Genomic DNA, 23,876 nt, shown 5'->3' on the forward strand with positions numbered 1-23,876 from the left:
AGTTGTCTACATGCTTAAATGCTTTGAGCTGCTGCCATATAACTGGCTGATTAGATACTTTCGTTAACATGCTACACATACAGGTGTACTAATAAAGTGACTGATGAAGATGCTTTTTAAAATATTTAAGTGTGATGTAAATCTGCTCCTATAGTCTTTCAATGTTCCTGTTGCCCTTGACAGGACAGAAATCAAGCACAAGTGCATTCAAAAGTTAACTTCTGCCTACAGTCAAGGGAGCTTGAAGATGCCATATAAATTGTTTTGGGGTTTCAGTGTCATGTGCTTTATCTGAGAATAGAGGAGATAAAAAAAACCATCATACTGTGATGTGCAATGTGTTGGCAGTGTAATTTGCAGAAAATGGCAAAACTGAGTTTTCTTGAGCACAGGCACATACATGCAAATGTGTTTATGCTTGATTGTGTCAGCAGGCATACGTACTGTACGTGTCTGTGCGTGGCTCAGTTTGTGCGAGTATTCTGTGTTTGTGAATGTGTGTACTTGTGAAATGGCAAGGAGAGAGAAGGAGAGCGAGCGAGAGTGTGTCAGCATGCAAATTGAAAAGGCTTCATCTTTGCGGCTCTGCTCCCTGGCAGAAAGCGTGGGTCAGGCCATCGCTGCGAGGTGTGATTGATGGATGTGTTGCCGTGGTAACACGCCGTAAACAGGAGCGGGCTGTCAGTCTTTTTGCAGCTTGGCGGCTCTCTCTGCGATGTGCCATTGTCACACCAGATGTGCTGCTTGTGATGAACAGGGACAGGGAGGGTGTTTACTGGGTGCTACTGGTGGTGGCAGGGGATATGGGCTTATTTAAATCATTTAGCTAATATCCTGCACAATCGTGTTCCATTTATTATACTTTCTTCACCTGCTTCCCTTTGTCTTTGCCTGGCTATGGACATATTTTTGGCTTGTCCATCTATGTGCCACATTATCTCAGACAATACTTATTGGATTTAGATTTAGATTTAAGCAATACAGCACTCTCTGTTCTATTTTCATAATTAGTCAGCGGACCTTATCAGGGAGGGAAGTACATTGTTTGTTCCTTCATCACATGTCTTATCTAGGATGTCAAAGATTAAAACAGCAAATTGATTAAGAAGGCACATTCAAAGAAAGTGCTAGAAAAATGTGCCATTTTTGGAGGGAGTCAGATGAAAGCATGGATGCCAGTTGTCTCATATATATTAAGCTACAGTGTAGATATGGTTAAATCTGCATGACTAAAACTGGGGGAAAAAATGGAAACAACGGAAATTAGTTAATATTGACTTGGTGCAAGGTTAGCAGAATCTGTCAGCAAAAACTCGCCAATTGCTATGTTGTCTCTTTTTTGTTTAAACTGCACAAAAATATTTAAAACAGTATAAAACAGCAATCTGCAGTTTAATAGGACATTATAAATGGAACTATCTTTTACCCCAGCACAGTAATTTCCTCTCATCAATATGATGTTGTAAATCTTCTGGTAGAAACTCTCAGTTAACACAAAAAATACAAGTTTTTTACCCGAGCAGATTAAACAAACTGATATAAAAGCTGAATATGATACATGTAAAACAGTCAGGCTAATTAAGAGAATCAGATCGACAGTTTCCCTTTATGTTAAAGGGAGCTAAGTGGCTGCTAGCAGCTTTTTCATGTTTTAGCTCACCCAACAGTTGTATCGAGCTTATTATAGGAAGAAGATGAGAAAGTGAATATCCTATAATGTGGAACTATTCCTTCATGGAGCTTGCCATCTGTCTCTCAACAGGTGAGAGTGAGTATCAACGCAGCGTGCCGTGGTGACCTATCCATAAGCCTGGTGTCTCCTGGTGGCACAGTGTCGGTGCTGTTGGATACGAGGCCTTATGATGCCTCCACCGCTGGACTGAAGAACTGGACTCTCATGACTGTGCACTGCTGGGGTGAGCAGCCACGAGGCCGCTGGAGCCTCCAGGTGAGAAAGAAAAGCTGCTCCTATCAGTGTTTAACTGTTAGCCCTGGTTGCTATTTAGCAAATGATAGCAAGTAATGGTGCATTCCTGAATAAGTGTGCTGCAGTGGTGTTTTTAAGTGCAAATAAAAGTATTATACTGCATTGCTCACGATACCTGAATGATTCTGCCTTGCTAAGAATCAAAACAAATCCTGTTTTTCCTTGCTGTAACGTGCTAACTCGGGCATTCCAACATCCAAGTTTGAGGTATGAAGACAAGCCATTAAACATCACTACATCTGTTTTGTTATTGTCCCCATGACCACTAATGACAATTGATGTTAGCATTTAGCGAAGCTAACATTGTTAGTGGTTCTTAATAACATGTTCATGTGTTTTATACAGCATGTTAAAACATTTGGCTAGCTTTGAACTATAAAAAGTAGTAATTACACTAAAAGCCTTTTGTCTGTCTCTTAATAACTGATATGACTTGGAAACTAGTAAAGAAGTGACAAGAAAAAGTAGCCAAAATCTTTGTGACATAGTTTATATATTAATTTTGCTCTCCTGGAGGCCTTGTTTCGCATACCTTCCCTCATGATATAGAAATAATTTGCTCCGCTTCACATTGTCCTCTTCCAGTAGCTGTGTTGTATAGAAGTTTAAAAATAGCCCAGCCCGGCACAGCTCAGCTCAGCTTGGTTCAGTTCATTTTGCAATAGCAATGTGAATCATCCTCTACTTTCATCTCCAAGATTCAGCCAAGCATGGCAGTCTTCATTTTCCTCCCCACACTCTTTCTTTTTTTTTCTCTCATAGATGTGCTGATGTTTGATATGGAGGAAGGAGCTAAAATGGAAGGGAAATTAAGACTGGAAGGTTAAGTAACCTTGGCCGGGTTTGACAGGCACAATACTGCCGACATCTGATTAGAATCCATACTCTCAGACAGTAGCGCGCTGAGGTCATTTACTGTATATATGTGTGGGTGGTAGCAGTTGGGGGGGGGGGACGACTCGCTATGTAGAAATGTGTGTGTGTCTGTATTTGTGTGTGTGCAAATAGGCGTCAGTCCTTGTAAACAGTTGGAGGTTTATAAAGAAAAAGCTGTGAAGATGAAAGACACCCCCCCTCCGTCCTCGTCACCTACCTCCTCCTGCAAATTCGCACACATGCAAACACACACACATACACACACACACACACACTCTTTCTTTTCTCTGGCTCCATGTCTCTGTGTCTCTCCCACGTCCTCGTACAGATTTACTGTCCCCTCTGTGACCAATTACCAGGGCCCAGTGTGTCGCAGAGATGGGGAAGAAGCACCGTGAAGCCGAGCCACATAACGGTGCCGTTGCTCATTACCGGAGGGCCGAGACAAGTCGCCGCGATGCTCGCAACACGAATTAACGCTCGCATCTGACGTGCCGCATGCCTTAGCACGCCACTAATCAGCCCATACACACACCCACACACTGATTGGTTTCATGCTGGATGTCAGCTCTGCCGTAGATTGGAGAGCAACATGTACACACTCTCACAAATACGGGGTGCTTGAAAAGGAGACAGTGCGTTAGCATGGTGGGGTGGGGAGGGGGATACCAAGGACTTACATGGCTAAAGTTGAACAACAATGTCCAACTATATGAATCAAAATCTCTCTTTTCCGAAAGTGTATAGATATTGATTGCTAAATAACACAAATTGTCATTTTTAATGGTTTTTGACATTTGGCAGGCTGCTACAAAAAGCCTCTGACAAGCAGCTACGCCAATTAAATCTGACACTGATACATGGAGAGAACCAGAGGACATACAGGACTAAGAAAAAAGAGGAGTTTTAGAGAGAGGCAAGGGTAACCTATAACATGGAGCCCTGGGAAGGGACTTTACCTGGACTATGTTTTGGATCTGTGTTTAAAAACTCAAGGGCGGCAGAGAACGAGGGCTGAGGGACACGGGGTCTGTGGAGAAGTCCGTATTGATTCGTCATGATGACAATTGTCAAAGAGCGCTGTGGTTCTACTAGGAATAAAAGTGGGACTGAAGTGAAAAGGGAGCGAGTGTTATGGCTCGAGGCTCAGCTGACCTTCTAGCGTTGTGAAGGAGACGGGAATGCGGGGCTGGAAATACATACTCTCTCTCGCTCTTGTCATAACTGCTCTCCCTTGTGCTCACTCTACCGCCATCTGTGGTGCCTCAGCTCACCTCCCTGCTTTTACTGTTGACCAGAGACAGTATTGCACAATATGGAAATCCCACCGCCATCCTTAATGACAGCGTGCAGTTTACAATATGCACGCTGTCATTAAGGATGGCCCATAAGAAGATAAAATGGTAATTTCACCCAAATGTAGACATTTTTTCCTCTCTGTGGTGAATGTCGTCACCAGTGGTTTTAGTGTTATTTAACCAGATTCATCTCCACCGCAATCAGTGTCCCCACTTTCCTTGATAATCAACAGACCTCGATGTGGACTATGCACATTTTCTTTTTAACAATCTGAACACTTTAAGTTAAAATTTTGTTGAGGTTAAAGACTTTTAAGCTTCAAACTTCCTAGCAGGAGCTGTAAAAGGAGTGAGATTTATGTGAGCTGCAAAATACAAGTTAAACAAGGATAAATGTTTTCTAAATAACTAGTTTATTTATAGTCAGGGAGCTTCATATCTCAGGCCAGTTATGACTCGTATTGAAACAGAATCTGGAAGCATCATGTCTTGCTGTTAAAAGAGCATGTGTCACATGTATATGAATCGGGGGCTCATTAAGTTAAATTGTAGATGATGTCATCAATTTTTAGTTTGTGCTTATTCTAATATTGCTACACTAAATCAACGTTTGAAATGAACTCAATTATGATTAGGTTTATATCATCAATAGTCCCAGCCCTAGACGGACGAATGATATCTTAAAACCTGAGAATATTAAAAAAACCTAACTACACTGTGACTGACCATGAAAGGTATGAGGGAAGTATCCCTCTTTGTAATTTCACTGTACGAAGTCTTTTACTGTGTGCGTGTGTGGTACAGTAACAACTCTTCTAATTGGTAACTATGACTGACAGCAGTTTTTTTCTATTCCTTCTGCTGCCTGATACAATGAGTTTTCAAAGAATATTATAGAAGGGTGTCATTACTGTGCTCCACTTTCACTGAGACCTTATACACACAAACACACAAGCAGAAAAAAACACGGCAAAAATATAAACACACATACGTTGCTCTCCCACCCCACCTGCCATGCCCACAGGGTAGGTTTGTGTGTGTGTGTGTGTGTGTGTGTGTGTGTGTGTGTGTGTGTGTGTGTGTGTGTGTGTGTGTGTGTGTGTGTGTGTGTGTGTGTGTTTATAGCAGTGTGGCAGCAGTCTTTGAGCAGTGACATCTCTGATTCCCAGAGGACTTTGAGACTCGAGCTGACTGTGACTAGAGCGGCTGTAGGAATATAATAGCACTATTTAGCCTGCAGCACTGTGGTCACACACACACACACACGCTCAGACACACAAACAGCCACCCTTGCTGTCTGTGATAGACAGATCATATATTTACCATCTTCATCCCTTGTGCTCCTTCAGGAGTCTTTCCCCTCTTGTCTCCCCAACAGATTACACAAACCAAACACAGACACACACATACACCGTGACTAAGTGATAATAGAAAAACCTGAAGATAAAGTATTAACTACGCAGTTTCTGCCACTGTCTTCCACCTTGGGTTGATGAATATGGTACAGTTTGTGTTGTTCATTCTCGCTGGGTAAATGATAAACCCTTCTGGGGTAAGATGGTGTTCGTTAAAAACACCAGACTGTTACGATAAGGTTGTTTTATTTGCTTCATCATCATATTTGGTATTAAATACAAGCGTGTGCTATTAGCTGCAGTGCTCTGATATTTACTTTTTAGACGTTGCATTTTGAAAAAGTATTACACTAACTGGATTTTATGTTTTTAGTCTAACTGTACAGGCCCGATGAATGTTGTGTCCTGTCTTCCTCCCCTCATCTTCAGGCTTGGCAGGTGGCCGCCTCTCTCTGAGCCTGGTTCTCCTGGAGGTTTCTTCCTGTTAAAAGGGAGTTTTTCTTTCCTACTGTCGCCAAGTACGTGCTCATAGGGGGTCATCTGATTGTTTCTCTGTATCATTGTAGGGTCTTTACCTTGCAATATAAAGCACCTTGAGGCGACTGTTGTTGTGATTTGGCGCTGTATAAATAAAATCGAACTGAATGTGGTTTGACTATAGTAACTAATTGGAAAGCTGGATTTAACTTGTCGAAGGAGAAAATGTGTATCTGGGGCTTTTATGAACTCTACACTGAAAAATAATTCAGAAATGAGAAAAACATACTCGCTGCAGTCTCATATTCTTAGAGGTGATGTTAGGTCCCATTTTTAAAAGGCAGATTTTTTTCGGACTTTAAAAAGTTATCCTACAATGTTATGTACTACCTGTACAGGGGAGAAGTACTGCTGACCTCTGGTAAAACCAGTGTAAGAACATCTTCTGTCGTTACTGTAACAGCAACGTACTTGCACACAGTATCAAGTTTGGCAGAAACACTGTCAAAGCCTGAAGTAGAAACACAATCACACGCAAACAAACATGCATTTTCATTCACACACACTCACTCACTTTGGCCCAAGGTGGATTTCTAGAGGTGCATATATTTACATATATTTGCATGTTTAATGAGTTTTGGGAGATCAAGCGATCCAAGCGGCCCTTTGTGGGTATTTCTTTCTTTCTTTCTTTCTTCCCTTCGTTTTTTTTTTTTTTTTTAAATTTGTGTGTGTGTGTGATTGTGGTAGGAAGGGGAGTAGTGGAGGGGGGTCTCCATGTAAATATCACCCACTGTGTGTTGGCACCCGTCGCAGATGGTCGGGGGCGAGGGCACCCTGTGGGCACAGGATACCTATTTCTGTTTATCTGTTTTGTGTGAGACTGGGAGGCACAGAGAGTGTGACTCTAGTTTGTGTGTGTGTCTGTGTGAATTCATTGCACTCTAGGTGTTTGTATGTGTGTGCTTTTGCAGCATATTATTCTGTATATTCGTGTGTCTCTTCTGTTGAGAAGCTGGCCGTGTGCGAGGGTGCAGTACATGCGCGTGTTTGCAATTCACTGAATATTTGTTTACTCTATGTGTGTGTGCGCAGTTTTATGTCTGTGTTGATGGAAGCAGTGTTTGTGTGTTTGTGCAGACATTTGCATGTAAGCTTGCTGCAGTGTGTGTGTGTCTGTGCATGTGTGTCTCCCAGCATGCAGCGTGGCTATGATGGCCCTGTTTTGGATGATTGATGTGTTGGAGGGAGCAGTGAGGAGCCCAGGTTGGGCCAGAGCCTCAGTCTGACACACTGCTGCTTCCCTGCTGCTTTACATATGTAGACGCAGCAAGACTCCTCCTCCCCTCCCATCTGACACTGCTTCACTCTCTAACACTGCCAACAATCGCAGGTTTCTTTTTTTGGAGGTTTTATTTTGAAGCTTCTGTTTATTCCATGAGAGTAGACTGAGCCCTGTGTGCCGTTGTCTAGCAACTTCCTGTTGCACATTTTACACCTGTTAGTACAACTGCAGACTGAACTGTTGGGTGGGAAACCTTATTATTTAATATTCTGTTATCTGTGAAAAGAAAATAACATTTAACAGACAATGCAGCAGTTTTGTTTTTTAAATTACAGATTTAATTTTTCTGTTATATAAAATTATATGAAGTTAGACTTGATAAGTCTTTTAAAATGGGACCTCATTTCTCGCTTGATAGTTTTTATTCTTAGAGTCTACTACGGTAGCTTTGCATAAATCAAAGCTTAGAATAATCTTCATTGTTCTTGTACTGGGCACTGGCCCCTCAGTTTATACGTCTGTCAATTTAGCTTGTCAGTCTTCAAGCCAACTTTTTCTTGATTGGCTTCCCCTCCTAAAGTGAGTGAGTGAGTTAATATGTTAATGTACTTATTATGATCACATACTATTTTAACAGTAAATATACAGTGGTGGAAATAAACCATTTCTCGTTTTTATGCTAGTATCATTTTAATTGTGAGAGACAGAATATTAAACAGAAATCCAGAAAAAAAACACATTACATAAAAGTCATAAAGTGATTTGCATTACATTGAGTGCAATAAGTATTTGATCTCCTACAACCCATCTCCAATTCTGATTCCCACAGATTGACTGTGTGCCCATGTGATACACAGATTACATCAATCAGTTGCTTAATTTCAGATACTCCTGATTAGGGCTGTTCGATATAACGATGATATAAAAGCCATTTATCGTTTCATCGCTATCGTTTGTTTCGTGGTGTCGCAAAATAAACTGTTTATGGCAATAATTTTTCATCATTTTGATGGTCACTGTAGTGGCTATATTTATTTCTTAAAGTTCTCTCTTTCTCTTATATTCAATATAACCACACTACAGACCGACATGCGCCTGTTTTCATGCGTTGTCGTTAGCAACAACGACGATAAAACCATGGCGTGTCCGCTTGTTTATTTTCCACATACGCCTTTCACAATAAAGCTCAAGATCCTGTTGAGACTTTTCAAAATAAACGGAATCACGTGAAACAGTATGAAGAGTGTTTACGGATGAGAAGCAAAAAAGAGCCGTTATGTGCTAAAAAATAAACCTTAGATGCAAACGTTGGAACGGGCTTTCCCCCGCAGCACACCGTGTAATAAATACAACGAAAACTGCGGCCGTTACAACTTATGTAGAAAAATATATAGTTTCATGGATTGGGTCAAACACTCGACTCCGGGTACATGACGCCCAGCTGGAAACACTTCACGCAAGTCGAGCTGCCCGAGATTCACAGAATTTACAGAAAATGTTCAATTTTTGTGATTTATATCGTTATAAATAAGACGATAGATGTCTTATATCCTGATCTCAACTCATTACGTGAATAAAATGCTAGCCTGCCCACAGAATCAGCTTCTTCCACCACCATGGTCAAGACCTGGTCAAGACAAGATTGTACACCTGCAGAAGGCTGGAATGTGAAGTCCATCAGCAAGAAGTTTGGTGAGAAGGTAGCAACTGTTTTAGTTGCCACCTTCTGCTAAAGAAGAACCACATTAAGGTCATGGAGTGGTCTAGCCAGTCTCCAGACCTCAGTCCTATAGAAAATCTGTGGAGGGAGCTGAAGCTTGTGAAGCAGCAGCCAAGAAACCTAAAATATTTAGTTTCTGTAAAGAGGAGTGAAAAAATCCCTCCTGAGATGTGCAAACCTGGTGACTAACCACAAGAAACGTGTTACTAGTGTACTTGCCAACAAGGGTTTCTCCACCAAATACCAAGTCAAGTTTTTTGTGGGGGATCAACTACTTTTTTCATAATAATACTAATAAATAAAATAATACTATTTTCACTCAGTGACATGCAAATCAATTTATAACTTCAGATTTTTGGTTGATATCCTGTCTCTCTCTCCACTAAAATAAAACTAGCACAAAATTACAGACTGTTCATTTCTTTGGTAGTGAGCAAACTTACAAAATTAGCAGGCGATTAAATCGTTATTACAAGTATTTCCCCCACTGCATGAGAGAAAAAAGAGTGAAGGCATAATTGGTTCAGATTAAAGTGAATCTATATTTAAAAAATGTGGAAACACATCTCAGGAAAGTATTTTATATCATCACAAACTGACCATTTCTTGGCAGAATTAACAAAGCCATTTATTTAGAATTAACACCCATAGTAACAGTGACTAAACAAACATCTGCCACCTGCAAAACAATCAGTACGTATTTGTAAAAAGGTGTCAACTTTTAAGAAGGAGAGGATGGTGTAGAAATGGTTGGAGAAATGACACAGCAGTGATGCCTAATGTAGCTGCTAGCGAGCTTTGCTTTGATTCAGAAATTTAACACGGTGCAAAGTCACGTCCTTTCTCAGAGGAGCTGTACTTTTAAGAATTATGGACTTGTGGTGAAAGTATCTTCCAGGTGTATGATTGTATAAATGTGGAGCGGGGTGTCCTGGAAAGGAGTTGATACTTCCTCTGGGAAGAAGCACTGAAAACATCATAAAGTACAGTTTTCTTGTCTTTTCTTTGCATGTCTCCATTTAATTGTCTTTCTCAGTGATGCTCTCCGCTAAATGCATAATTTGTCCTCTGTTTTTGTTCTTTTCATCTCATTTTGTCTATCATCCTCCCACTCTCACCATCTCTCACTGTTCCTATGTTGTTTTTTTTCACAATTCCACTACCTGTGTATCAGCATCTCTTTCTGAACTCCTTCCTCATCATTCCCAGTCACCGGGTCTCGCTCCCATCACCCTGACACTCACCCGTTTCGATATCCTGCCATCTCTGGCCCATCACTAATCCCCCTCTCCAACTTCTTTTTGTCTCTGTAGTTTCACTCTCTCTCTCTGGCTTTTGAAATCCTTCCACTTTCCCCTCTGTTCCTCTACTTCTGCTAATCCTTTCATGTTCTTTGTCTCCCTTTTGTCTAAAAGTCAGTTTAACATCTTTCTATCCTCTATGCCCCGATTTTGTCTCCACATGTAGTTCTCACATTTTTTATAACATTGTAGTTAAATATCATTTTCATCACGCCTTCAGTGTAATAGCTGGATGACTGCTTCTTAATTTTTGCCTTATCTTCAGTTATAATGAAGATAAGGTGCACTTATAGTTGACACCAAATATGTGCTTTACAAAATGATTACAAAGTTATGGAACTCACAAGTAGAGATGGCACGATACCACTTTTTTATGTCCGATACCGATACCGATATCATAAATTTGGATATCTGCCGATACCGATATGAATCCGATATAGTGTTTTTTAATCAACAAAACTGTTTTTTAAAATATCTTGCTGCATTTTGCAAGTCTGCAAGTTCATACTCAAGTTTAAAACAACAACTACACTAAAGCTATTCTGTTATACCTGTATACAAAAAAAATATTTCATAGTTCAGCAATACTGATCAATCTAATAAACTTAGACCTACACCATCCTCCCTATTCTGGTATTTTAAAGAGTACTTAGCGTAAATATTAAGCAACCTAACTAATAGGGTTCCAACTCCCAGCAACAACAAAATTAAATAAATAAAAAATAGGGAACCACCCCTCACGCGCCACCTCATGATGCTTAATCGACGTAATCAACCTTAATTTGATGCAGTGTGAAAAAAAATGCACAGAAATCAATTATTTTTCAAGAAATATTAAATAGATTCAACATCTTTCTTCAACAAAATTGCAGACTGCACAGATGGTACCTTCCCAAAGGAAAAAGTACTATAGCTTACTAGGGTATATATATTAGACTTAATAGTCACTATATACAGTAATTGACTTCTATTCATTTTACATCAAATTAAAACTTTGGGTGTCAGATAATTATTTATTAAAAGCTCGACATTTTAAATGAGAATAAGAAAGAAAAGTATGTCTTTGTGCCCCCTTTTCCCAGTTAACCCTTTAAGACCTACCATAGAACCAAGTCCGCCAGAGCTTATATTATATTCTGGGAAGTAGCTAGCCGGTCGTCACGGCAAAGCTACGAGAGCGTCTCTCAGCATGGGCCCGAAAAAAGTTCTGTCAGCCGAGGAAGGAGACGATATTAAGAAGTCGCTGGAGTTTATGACAGAGGAGATTTCTACTGTCAAACTGCAGCAGAAAGCCATCCTGGACCTGGTCGAGGAAGTTAAGGCTCTCCGCATCCAGAACGCCGAGAAGGATCGGCGGCTGGCGTACCTGGAGAACAGAGTGGCGGATTTGGAGCAGTACACCCGGATGAACGATGTTATCATCACGGGGCTTCGCATCAAACCCCGGTCATACGCCCGGGCGGTCGCCACTGACAATGTAGGAGGGCCAGGAGAGGAAGATGTCAACTCCACGGAGCATCAAGTGGTTACCTTTCTACGGTCCAAAGGTGTGGAAGTGGATTATAACAACATTGAGGCTTGCCACCCTCTACCCCGAAAAAATGACCGTAACAAACCAGCCATCATTGTGAGATTTGCAAACAGAAAACAGAAAACAGCACTGTTAAAACAAGGAAGGAAACTGAAAGGATCCGATGTCTTCATGAACGAACATCTGATAAAAAGAAATGCGGACATTGCCAGGAAAGCACGTTACTTGAAGAAACAGGGAAAAATTCAAAATACATGGACCACCAACTGCAAAGTATTCATTAAACTCAATGGAACACCGGAACAAGCCAAAGTGTTGGTCATCAGAAATATGGAGGAGCTGGACAAATACTGAGGTCAACTTACTCTGGAGGTATGAATACACATGTGACGTGACACACAACACAACACATGGCACAGTCCAAAAGAACTTCATCTGCATCCGGCAACAATATCAACATGACTCATTGGAATTCTCTTTATGATAATCTGGAACTGAGAACATTTCGATACACAGACCATAATGTTCTAGACTTAGAAAAGGATATAGACCCGGAAAATAATTTCTTCTACAACATCAGCTGTAACTGCTGCTACTTCACTGATGAACAGTTTAAGCACACCATCAACACGGAAAATAAATTATCAATAATCCATTTTAATAGCAGAAGTCTGTATGCCAACTTCAACAATATAAAGGAATATCTAAATGAGTTGACAAATCCATTTGGAATTATTGCCATTTCTGAAACATGGATCAATGCGGAGAAAGGAATGGACTTTGGACTGGAGGGATATGAAGTGAATTTTGTAAATAGAAGGAACAAGAGTGGAGGGGGAGTAGCTGTGTATGTGGATAAAAACCTAAACTACAAGGTGGTAGAAAGTATGACAACTGTAATTGATAATTTACTAGAATGTATAACAATTGAAATTTATAAGGAAAAAGAAAAAAATGTAATAATTAGCTGTATATATAGAACACCTGGCTCTAGTATTCAAGTATTTAATGACTTCATAGAGGAAATATTCTCTAAAACAAATCAAAAAGTTATGTTTATCTGTGGTGATTTTAATATTGACCTGTTGAATCCAAAAAAGCATAAAATGACCGACGAATTCCTAAACACTATGTACAGTTTGAGTTTACATCCTAAAATAACCAGGCCTAGCAGAATTACACCACATTGTGCCACCTTACTTGACAATATTTTCACTAACAATATGGAAAACAACATTGTGAGCGGAATATTAATTAATGACATCAGTGATCACCTACCAGTTTTTGCAGTTTATGACACTAATTATAAGAAAAATCAGCATGAAGAACAACTGAGATACAGACGTGTAAGGACAGAAGAAACTATGACTGCATTTAAGAACGATCTATTAAATCAGGACTGGGACAAGGTGTACAAAGAAGCTGATATTGATATTGCATATGGCATATTTTTAAGAATATTCATGGAGTTGTACGATAAAAACTGTCCAACAATAAAATACAACAGAAAGCACAAATATTCAGATAGACCATGGCTCACTAAGGGTTTACAAAATGCATGTAAAAAGAAAAATACACTCTATAGGGAATACCTAAAACAAAGAACAAAAGAAGCTGAAAATAAATATAAAAAATACAAAAATAAGTTGACCAATATTATACGTGTATGTAGAAAGGAGTATTATAGTAAAATATTGAACAACAATAAACATAATATGAAAGGAATATGGGATGTTTTAAACGGTATCATTAAAAATAATTCTGGACAACAAAGTTATCCACAATACTTTATCGATAATGGCAATATTATGGAAAACACTGCTGATAAGGTCAACAGCTTTAATCATTATTTTGTAAATATTGGACCAAAACTGGCAGAACAAATTCCTGAGTCACTGCCATCAGTAGAATGTAGTGAAAACCTGATTGATAGGAACCCTAACTCAATGTTCCTCACATCAGTGGAGGAAAAAGAAATAATTGACATTGTACACATGTGTAAATATAAAACATCCACTGATTGTAATGATATTGACATGAAAATCGTCAAGAAGGTCATTGAAGGAATTGTAGGACCTCTAACATATATTTGCAACTTATCATTTCAGACGGGAAAAGTGCCAAACAAAATGAAAATAGCTAAAGTTGTGCCGCTGTATAAAACCGGGGATAGACGCCACTTCACAAATTACAGGCCTGTTTCTTTACTACCACAATTCTCCAAAATCCTAGAAAACCTGTTTAATAAACGATTAGACAAATTCTTAGATAAATATAAATTACTCTCTGACAGTCAATATGGATTCAGATCAAAAAGATCAACATCTCTGGCATTAATCGAATCAATTGAGGAGATTACGAATGCTATAGATCAGAAACAGTATGCAGCTGGAGTATTTCTGGATCTCAAAGCATTCGACACAATCAATCATGACATATTAATTAATAAACTGGAACGGTATGGGATTAGGGGGGTTGTACTGCAATGGGTGAAAAATTATTTAAGTGACCGGAAACAATTTGTGAAGCTGGGTGTCCATTCCTCATCATGCTTGGACATTGCTTGTGGTGTTCCACAAGGCTCTGTACTGGGTCCAAAATTATTTATTATTTATATAAATGATATTTGTAAGGCATCTGATATATTAAAATTAGTATTATTTGCAGATGACACAAATATTTTTTGTTCTGGGGGGAATCTAAAGGAGCTGCTGGATACAATTACTTCAGAAATGTGCAAAATTAAAAAATGGTTTAACAGGAACAAACTATCGCTAAATCTAAGTAAAACTAAAATTATCTTATTTGGGAATTCCCTTAGAAATGCACAAGTGCAGATTCATGTAGATGGTGTGGAAATTGAAAGAGTACTTGAACATAAGTTTCTTGGTGTGATTATAGATGATAAATTAAACTGGAAGTCTCATATAAATCATATACATAACAAAATTTCAAGAAGTGTCTCAATCTTGAGTAAAGTAAAACACATTCTGGACCACAAATCACTCCACATTCTCTATTGTTCCCTGATTGCACCGTATTTGAATTACTGTGCAGAGGTTTGGGGCAATACTTACAAATGTTCGCTATCATCAATCTTTATATTACAAAAAAGGGCCATAAGGATAATCCATAAAACTGGTTACAGAGATCATACAAATCCACTATTCTTAAAATCAAAAATTCTAAAATTCACAGATCTGGTTCATTTTCTCACAGCACAAATTATATATAAAACAATAAATAACCTGCTTCCTGACAATATTCTAAAAATGTTTTCTAAAAGGGAACGGGGATACAATTTGAGGGGGGAATTAAATTTAAAACATCCTCGTATCCGTACAACATTAAAAAGTTTTTGCATCTCTGTGTGTGGAGTGAAGCTGTGGAACAGACTAAGTAAAGATATGAAGCAATGTCCAAGCATGGCGCAGTTTAAAAAGCGGTTTAAGGATATGGTTTTTACAGGGTACAGGGAAAAGGTAGAGATTTGATAGGGTGTTCTTGTCTAATATTTTCATGTGTGTGCGCATGCACGGGTTTGTTGGTATGGGTATATATGTATGTGTATATGTATGTATGTATGTATGTATGTATATATATATGTGTATATGTATATGTGTATATATATATATATATATATATGTGTATGTGTGTGTATGTATGTGTATATATATATATATATATATATATATATATATATATATATATATATATATATATATATATATATTAAATATATATAAAATTGTAGGTTGTGTATCCTTCAGGTGTTAATGGGGTTATTGAAAATGTGTATATGTGCGTATGTGTGTATATACGTAGGTATGGATAGATAGAAACATATATGTGTATATATTAAAAAAAAAAAAAAAAAAAAAATTACACATAACATATAATGTAATTACAAGGAGGTATTTCTGTAGTCTATTGATACTAGATAGTGGAAAAGGGGTGGGATTAAATAAGCTTATGCTTCTTCCTGCTCCTTTTTGAACATGGACGTTATTTGGAGTTGTGGTTGCTCGTTTTCCTTTTGTTTGCTTTGTTCATTTGTCTCTTTTAATTCTATTTTTTTTTTTATACTTTTTCAACATGTTCAAAATAAAGATTCAATCAATCAATCAATATTTTTACATGCTGTGGAGCCATTTTTGGGAGCATTTCAAGTTGCTATACATCAATACAACCATTATAGCCCAGATTTTAATAATATGTATTCATTAAGTGCATAGTAATTACATAAATTGCAAAAAAGTGCAATAAACTACAAAAAAATTGAAAATCGTTTTTGATTTTTTGACATATATTTGTAGTTAGAGAAATTTAAGAGTCTTATCCCTCAAAACTGTAAATACAAAAAAGTTGCACAAAATAGTTTCCCACCACAGGAAAATTATTTTGAGTGTCTTCATAGTTTTATTTTTGAAATACACCAATTTTTATACACTGTAGGAAAAACGAAAATAAATATTATTCCGCAAATTTGCAAAAAAGCAGCATATGCATCAAAATAAACTATTTCCAGCAGTGCAATATGAGTCCTAAGCATCCCAGAAACGACACAGAAAGTCATAAAGTCAAAGATAACTTTTAAAAAGAGCAGTATAGGCCCTGAGGCCCTGATCGCAAAAAAGACTACATTTCCGCGAAAATGACGTCACTTCCGGTTTCGGGCAGGTAATGGCGGAAATGCAAAAGTTCGCGCTGACGTCTATTCCAACGTAGGAAGTGTTTTGAACAGCTGATCAGATCGGTAAAGCGTGTTTCTGGAATATTATGTTTTTGTTCCTGCAAGCGCTTTTTATGCAGTTTTTGCAAAGCTTTATGTGGAAGGAAACCGTGACCTAGGACAAGCTGATGGCATCAGATGTAAGTACAACTCCTCCGGTTTCATATGCAAAAAAATTTTTTGCGTTAGCTTACGTGGTTGCAGTGCTACTGGGATTTAAAAATAGTTACGCATAACAGAGCGTTCCCGCTCCGATCGGCTCTAAAGGGTTAATGCCCTATCGGCCCCCCTGGCTAAACTTTGCTAGATCCGCCCCTGCACAGTTACCAGCCGTCAGCTACGTAGAAAAAGATCCTGGTGTAGAAATTAATATTAAATAAATTCTAACAACAGCTTATCAAGCTTAAACGTGCTGCTGTTGTTCAGCCGCTGGTTTGCTCTTTCTGGCGCAAAGTGGACCAAAAACAAACGAGAGACAGACTCGAGACAGAAAAGCCGATCAGCTGATTTAAGCAGTTTCACGATTGAAGTAGCAGCCGGAGAGCGAGAGGCAGTCGCTTGTTAAGCTTAACGTGGGAATGCTTTACAAACATTCAGAGATGGACTTACACACTTGCTTTACTTCTCTCGGGGATAACTTTGTCGGAGATGAAATGCCAGGTTGCTAGCGAAGCTCCACATGCTATCCAGACCACCGACAGGTCCTGCATGCCACAGCTGCTCTATCACGTGATGCATACGTTCTGAGGCGAGTTACGGCGTGTTGCAAGTTTTGTGAGGTGCTTTCGTGATATTTAATGGATCGGATTACATTTTTTATTTTTCTCCGATATCCGATCCAGTAATTTAGGTCAGTATCAGACCGATACCGATACGTAATATCGGATCGGTCCATCTCTACTCACAAGCATATTTTATGAATTCAGGAACATAACTTTATGTGTAAAACGAACTTCAGCTCAATTAGAAACAATCTGGAATTTGAAATATTTGACTCGTGAGGTTTCCCGGTGACAGCAGGGTTGCAGCTCTTCAGAGAGCCATGTCAACCTAGTAGAAAGTCCTGCTGGGAGGCGGGGAGGCGTGCAAGGCATATCGATCCACCTGTAGCATCCAGCTGTTTGTTTACCAACAACAAATCAATGCAGCACTCAGCTGGGGGCTGCCATGCCTGGCCTCCGATCTGCTCTGAGCACTCTCTCACACACACACACACACACACACACACACACACACACACACAAACACTGCGTAGAATATACACACACACAGGCAGAGAGGCAGACTGGACAGTTGATGTAGCAGATTTATGGTATAAAGCCATCTTTGAACAATGCTTGACTAAAAGGGGATTTTGTGGGTTTTCATAACAGTCAGGTAATTTAGATATGTTTCTTTTAATTATCTGTGGGCTGAGCTACAGAAAAGATTTCGTTTTTCCATTTTTTATCCAAATACTGTCCTGATTTATGAATAAAATAATGATTTGATGTAATTGAAAGTGGAAGTCAGAGAACTGACATGACAGAGTGAAAAAGATAGTTTTCACCACCCTTTGTAGCCATAACTTGAAGTCATAGTTTTCCGTATGACTTTATCAGTCTCTCACATTGTTGTTGAAGACTTCACTCTTCTTTGCAGCATTGCTTCAGTTCATTGAATTTTGCAGGCATTCGTTTATGCACAGATCTGTTAAGGTCCTGCCAGGCATTTTAGTCGGGTTAAGGCTGGACTTTGACTGCGCCATTGCAACTCTGTTGCTGTTGTAGATTTGCCGGTGCACTTGTGATCCTTGTCCGGTTACTTGACCACATATGGGACAAGCTTTAGCTGTCAGACAGATGGCCTCATGATTAAATCTAGATCTAGGTCTGTATGGCAGTAGTCGACAGTTGGTTGACCAAATGACTGCAAGGTATCCAGGTCCTGTGACTGAAAACGAGACCCAATCATCACACCTCCACCACCATGCTTGACAGTTGGACAAAACATCACATCAAACATCTCCATTTTGGTCTCGTCTGTCCAAAGGACATAGTTCCAAAAGTCTTGCGGTTTGTTCAGATTCAATTTTAAAAACTTAAGATGCGCTGCCATGTTTTGTTTTGCTTTTTAATAGAAAGAAGAAGCTCTTTCCTGGCAACCCTTTCAAACAGGCTATATTTGTTCAGCCTTTTTCTAATTGCAAGTCATGATTAGCATTTAACATGCTAAGTGAGCTCTGTAGAGTATGAGATGTAGCTTTTGGATCTTTTTGGACTTTCTCTGCGCATTGCACGGACTGATGCTGAGGTGAATTTCACTGACAGCTGTCTAGAATGTTTTCCACTAATGAATACTGTTTCTGTTTTTGGAATGGTGACTTCAGATTGTTAAAGAAAATGTTCTTATACCACTTGCCATATTGACAGGCAGCAACAGTTGCTTCTCTAAGATCACTGTTGAATGCTCTTGACCAGCTCTTGTAGGGATGAAGTTAATTTTTGCCTTGAAAATTACGGAATGATTCATCTTGTACCTTTGGAGATTACAGACCTCAACTTGCACTTTTGCTGCAACACGCTGCATTTGCTGCTGTGACAGTCAAAGGCTTTTCGTTGTAAATTAAAGGTCACAAGTCTTTTGTGTTGTTGTGTACAAGTTTTAAGTACTAAGTCATCAGATTGAGCTGTCACATGATCTCACCCCCACCCACCTCTAGCCAAAAACATCCCTCAAAACAGCTGAACAGTTGGCATGTCGATACTCTTTGTGGTTGTTTAGAGTAAATGAATAACTTCTATCCTTCACTTAAACTCTTAAACTCAATTAAAAAATAATAAATAAATAAACTAAAAACTGTGGATGTGAAATTCTGGGCTGAGACTGATGCTTACAGTAACAGTATTCCTTATTCCTTCTTTCCAGAAGATATCTTCATTATAAAAAACACATTACTGAATATCCATCCACATTATACACTCAAGGTTGCCATCGAGTTTATTTTTGTATTGTTGTATGAAGACTTTATGATTTTGTAATCTACACTTTGGTTTTAACACATAAGCTCTTCCTGCCTTAAAAATGTGGGTTGATTAAACAAAGTAAGAAGCGTTAGTTAGTTTTATCTCTGTAACAATGCATGCTGGGAAGTCTGCTACTATGTTTATTCTCTTTCTTAACCTCTTGAGACCAGAGCTTCTGTTGGGACGCATGTGCAAAATCCGATGTAAGCATCTGGGATTAATTCAGCTGATATGAACTAAAGTTAGATATTTAAATTATGCCAGAATGGATCGGTGTATTCCACTAAATTCCTGCATGATAATTTACGATCAAAATCCATTTCATGTTTATGTATACCATTACTTCATCACCTTTTTATAAGAGAAGTCTGGCGCTTTCCTAAAAAAAACTTTTTCCATCATGAAAAGGTTCATCCAATAGTTTACTGTAAGATAAATTCTCAGTTTAACGATTACATGCTTTATTCACATACTGCCAGATCTTCTCATTCTTTGCCTTTGGTTTTAGTATTGCTGTGTTTGGACATTTTCACATAAAATATTGATTGACTTGTTGATCGATTGATCGGTTTTTTGGTGAAATGGTGTCTTTGTCATGGTGATTGTTTCCAGGTGACTGACCGCAAGGGCACAGTGAGGAGCTGCGCGAGGCCAAGTGAAGAGGAGGCAGCCGGAGCTCTACACAGCGTTACACTCATCCTCTATGGCACCTACCACCCACACAGGACCACGCACGGTATGTGAAAACGGCAACCGGTACACTCTGAGGTGGGCACGGAGGCTGAGTTACTGTAGAGGTGTGACATGTGTGCTGGACGTACTGCAAACGATGCACAGAGTTAATATAAAAAACAGGACAAGGAAAAAATAATACACCAGCTAATTAAACAATAGAAATCTGAAAATAGATATAACATGTGCTATCCTTATTATTCCAAGTTTCCTACAACCATCCACTCCCACCACCACCTGCCATCCCTGCTCGTGTGGCTGAGGCACCGCAGTCAGAGGAAGTCAGTGGACTGACCACAGGGACTATGATGTGTAATTACAGCGTGACCCCTGGCTGCCCCTTCTCAATCCCACCCGTTCCTCCACAGTGTGTGTCAGCTTCCCTGTTGCACACAACTTACACACACACACACACACACACACACACACACACACACACACACACACACACACACACACACACACATCTTGTTAGCCACACACAGCATAAAGCCACAGCGCCTTCCTCTGTGTCCCTGTCGGGGGTTTCAGGTTTGTTAGACTCACCGAGGCATGCTGGGAGAGAGAGACGTACCCAGACTTTCTTGTTGATCTCTGTCAACAGGGGTTCACACTGGTCATGGAGGTCCTGGAATATCACTTTTTACTGATAGTCAGGCAAAGTCAGGAACCTTAACCAAAGTGCTGTCAAAGTTTAGATTTATTTTAGATTTATTTTTTTCCTCGCATTACATCCCTGTTTCAGCCCAAATTAGGAAGAAGGTGTGTTTTTAGGACATAAAAGTACTCAAGCTCAGTTATGGAAAAGAATTTCACCCGAGGGCCGCAGTGGGTATCTCCTCTCTTTTTCTGTGTGTGTGTGTCTTGCTCCGTTGCTCACTCGTCTCTTTCTGTCAAGATGCTGATCTCTCTGTTGAGAAATCAATGGCTCCCCCCCTCTTCCCTCCTCCCTCTCTCTTCATCCATCCATGTATCCCTCCCCATGCTCCTGGATCTAACCCAAGTTCAAGCTGTTAGTCAATCTGCTGTCCACACACACACTCACTTCATTCACAGGTTCTTACAGTGTTGCTATTCCTCAGTCGTATCCCCAGTGACATCATTCTGTAGTGGGCCAGTTAGCCACACTGTGCCCTGAGCATCACCCTCAGTCATGACTTTGGATGATTCTAATTTCCAGACTAGCTTGTATTACGCTGTGTGCAGAATAGATTAGAGTGCGTTTTCATATTTTTTATAAATAGCTTTCCAAATCTGTCTGCTAAATATGAAGTTTGTCATAGAAACAGTAAACTTAAACTTAGTAAGATATGAATTTATATGTTTCAGACTTGATTGTACTTAATATGTGTACTTTTTAAAGTAATTAATGAGTTCCCTGTAGAAAGTGATATGTTACACTATTACATCATCACAATACTGACTGCAAAGTTGATGAAAACTAGCTGCACAAGAAAATTATCATTGAAACAGCACTTCAACTGTAGATTTGTCCCAAAAATGTCTCTCCTCTGCGTGATCCTATAAGCCTGTTGATCTCTGCTTTTTGTTACCTTTTAAAAATTAATCTTTGGCAGATGGCATCAGCATCACCCTGGGTCATGTGGTCTTTAGCTGCTATGTTTGTGTTAGTGTATAACAGACTTCTGCAGATTTTGAATGCCTTTAAGTCAGCGTCACTACTACCTAGGCTTGTTACTTTTTACAGGGAGGGATTTGCTCTTGTTCTGACACAGAAGAATTATTTAGGTTGCATGCTGATGATGGGTGAAACCATGGCTCACATTTGGCATTCTCACTCATCCTGAACATGTATGGATGGAGTTTGAAGACACAAAATTTGTCTGATTTCTTGGAAAGATAAAATAACAAATCTTTATGCCACTCACAGAAAAAGAATATCAGAAGCAAGGCCCAATAGCAAACAGGACCATTGTGGAAAGGTTATTTCACTCTTAGTTAATGATGATGATAATTATAGCAACTTACTGATGATTTTGAGATCCCTGGTGTCATAAAGAATGTGCAAGAAGTGATTAAGATGAACAGATTTGGGTCACAAATGATTTCTGTTACTTACTTACAGCGCGTACCCTTAAATATACCGAGCTACATTTGCTAGACAGAAGCTGTGCTATTTATAGTGGTGGCAGTACTGTAATGGACATGTTGGGAAGTGCTGTTGCTGTTCATCACATATTTAGTGAATAAGCATTTCACTTAAATTGTTCTCTGCCGTCGTCCTCCGTGTCTGTTTGATGCTGGTTAGCCTGCGGATGCCTCCAGATGAGCTTCACATTAATGATGTGTAGAATGAAGCCAGTCTGGTCAGTCTTTGTGATGCGGCTGTGTCTCTGCTGGCGTTTGTGAGGGGAAACCGCCTCTGTATGTGCGCCTGTGCCTCTGTGTGTGTTTGTTTGGTGGCTGTGCAGCAAGTGAAGGTAAATTGCTGTGATTATGTGGCAGTAATTGAACAGGGATGGTGTGCTTAATTGAGTTGTTGTTTCTTGATGTTTCTCTGTAGTAGCAGGAACCACCGAGCTGACAGGTGCCTCGTCTCGTCTCGCCTCGCCGGGATGAGGGCTTTTTTTTTCCTTCCATACTATAGGCTTTGTTGTGTCTTCTTTAAAAAATATGTGTGTGTGCATTTGTGTGTTTGTGTTTAAATGTTCAAGCAGGTAGAAGAAATTATGGGGTTTGTGAGATGGTTCTGTGAGCTTCTACAGGTTATTTACATAATATTTGTACAGATTTATGGCTTTAAATGTATGCCTCTGTATATGAGTCTGTGCATGCGTGTCTTTCATGTATGGGCTCTATGGAAGAGGGATGGTGTGCATGCATCCTTGTTTCTTTGCATGTGCTGATTCTGTGTGTGCATGTAGCTCTATCTGATCTGCCTCCTGGGCTCTGTGGCCCAAATCAAATGGTAGGAAACATCAATTTCACCATTCCGTTTTCCTCCTCCCCCTTCCTCTCCTCCTATCTCCTTGTATAATTTCTCCTCTCTTCTTCCCTTCCTCCCCCCTCTTCAGCCTCTCCTTCTCTCCTCCCCTTTTCGATGTCTTTCTCTCTGCGGAAGTGTGATTACGTTGCTCCTCTGAGCACCAGTGATCTGAGGGTTCAGCATGTTTATATGTGTGCGCGTGTGCGTGTGTGCACGCGTGCTTGGTGACTGCTTGGTGATCTGAGCAGCCCGGCGCTGGGTATTGTGCAGCGCAATTCACGGACGATGTCTCCAGATGAATGCCTCCATTCACAATTACAGCCTCTCCATTAGCTGCAGCCCTCACCGCCTTGTTGTTGTCTTTTCTTCCTTCGCTGCAAAAGGGAAAAAAAAAAAGAAAAAGCAATTAAAGCAGGACAAAAACAAGCTAGAAGAACACAAGTGATGTACCTGGAAGAGAAAAAAAAACAGCAAAGGCAGGGGGAGTTGGGAGTGTTTGAGAGGTGGGGGGCTGATTCTTCAGTCGGGATTCACACTACACACTATCTCTGTTTTATTCTCAAGGAAAGCTTGTGGATTTATTTGAACATTTGTGCATGAACTCAGTCCCCTCAACTACAAATACTCTGT

General features: G+C 39.6%; 1 protein-coding gene across 1 annotated transcript in view; it reads left to right on the forward strand.

Moving 5' to 3' along the window:
* The window catches only part of LOC146622374 (furin-like), a 76,918-nt gene that overhangs the window by 47,440 nt on the left and 5,602 nt on the right, over positions 1 to 23,876 (forward strand). The window contains exons 6-7 of the mRNA XM_085365087.1: positions 1,763 to 1,948; positions 20,180 to 20,303. Of these exons, the coding sequence (XP_085221213.1) occupies positions 1,763 to 1,948; positions 20,180 to 20,303 (310 nt within the window). The remainder of the gene's footprint in view (positions 1 to 1,762; positions 1,949 to 20,179; positions 20,304 to 23,876) is intronic.

Source organism: Diplotaxodon limnothrissa, linkage group LG11, assembly GCF_057381915.1.
Source record: "Diplotaxodon limnothrissa isolate DT_005_m linkage group LG11, D_limnothrissa_male_GT1.1, whole genome shotgun sequence".
In the NCBI taxonomy this organism is placed as follows: Eukaryota; Metazoa; Chordata; class Actinopteri; order Cichliformes; family Cichlidae; genus Diplotaxodon; species Diplotaxodon limnothrissa.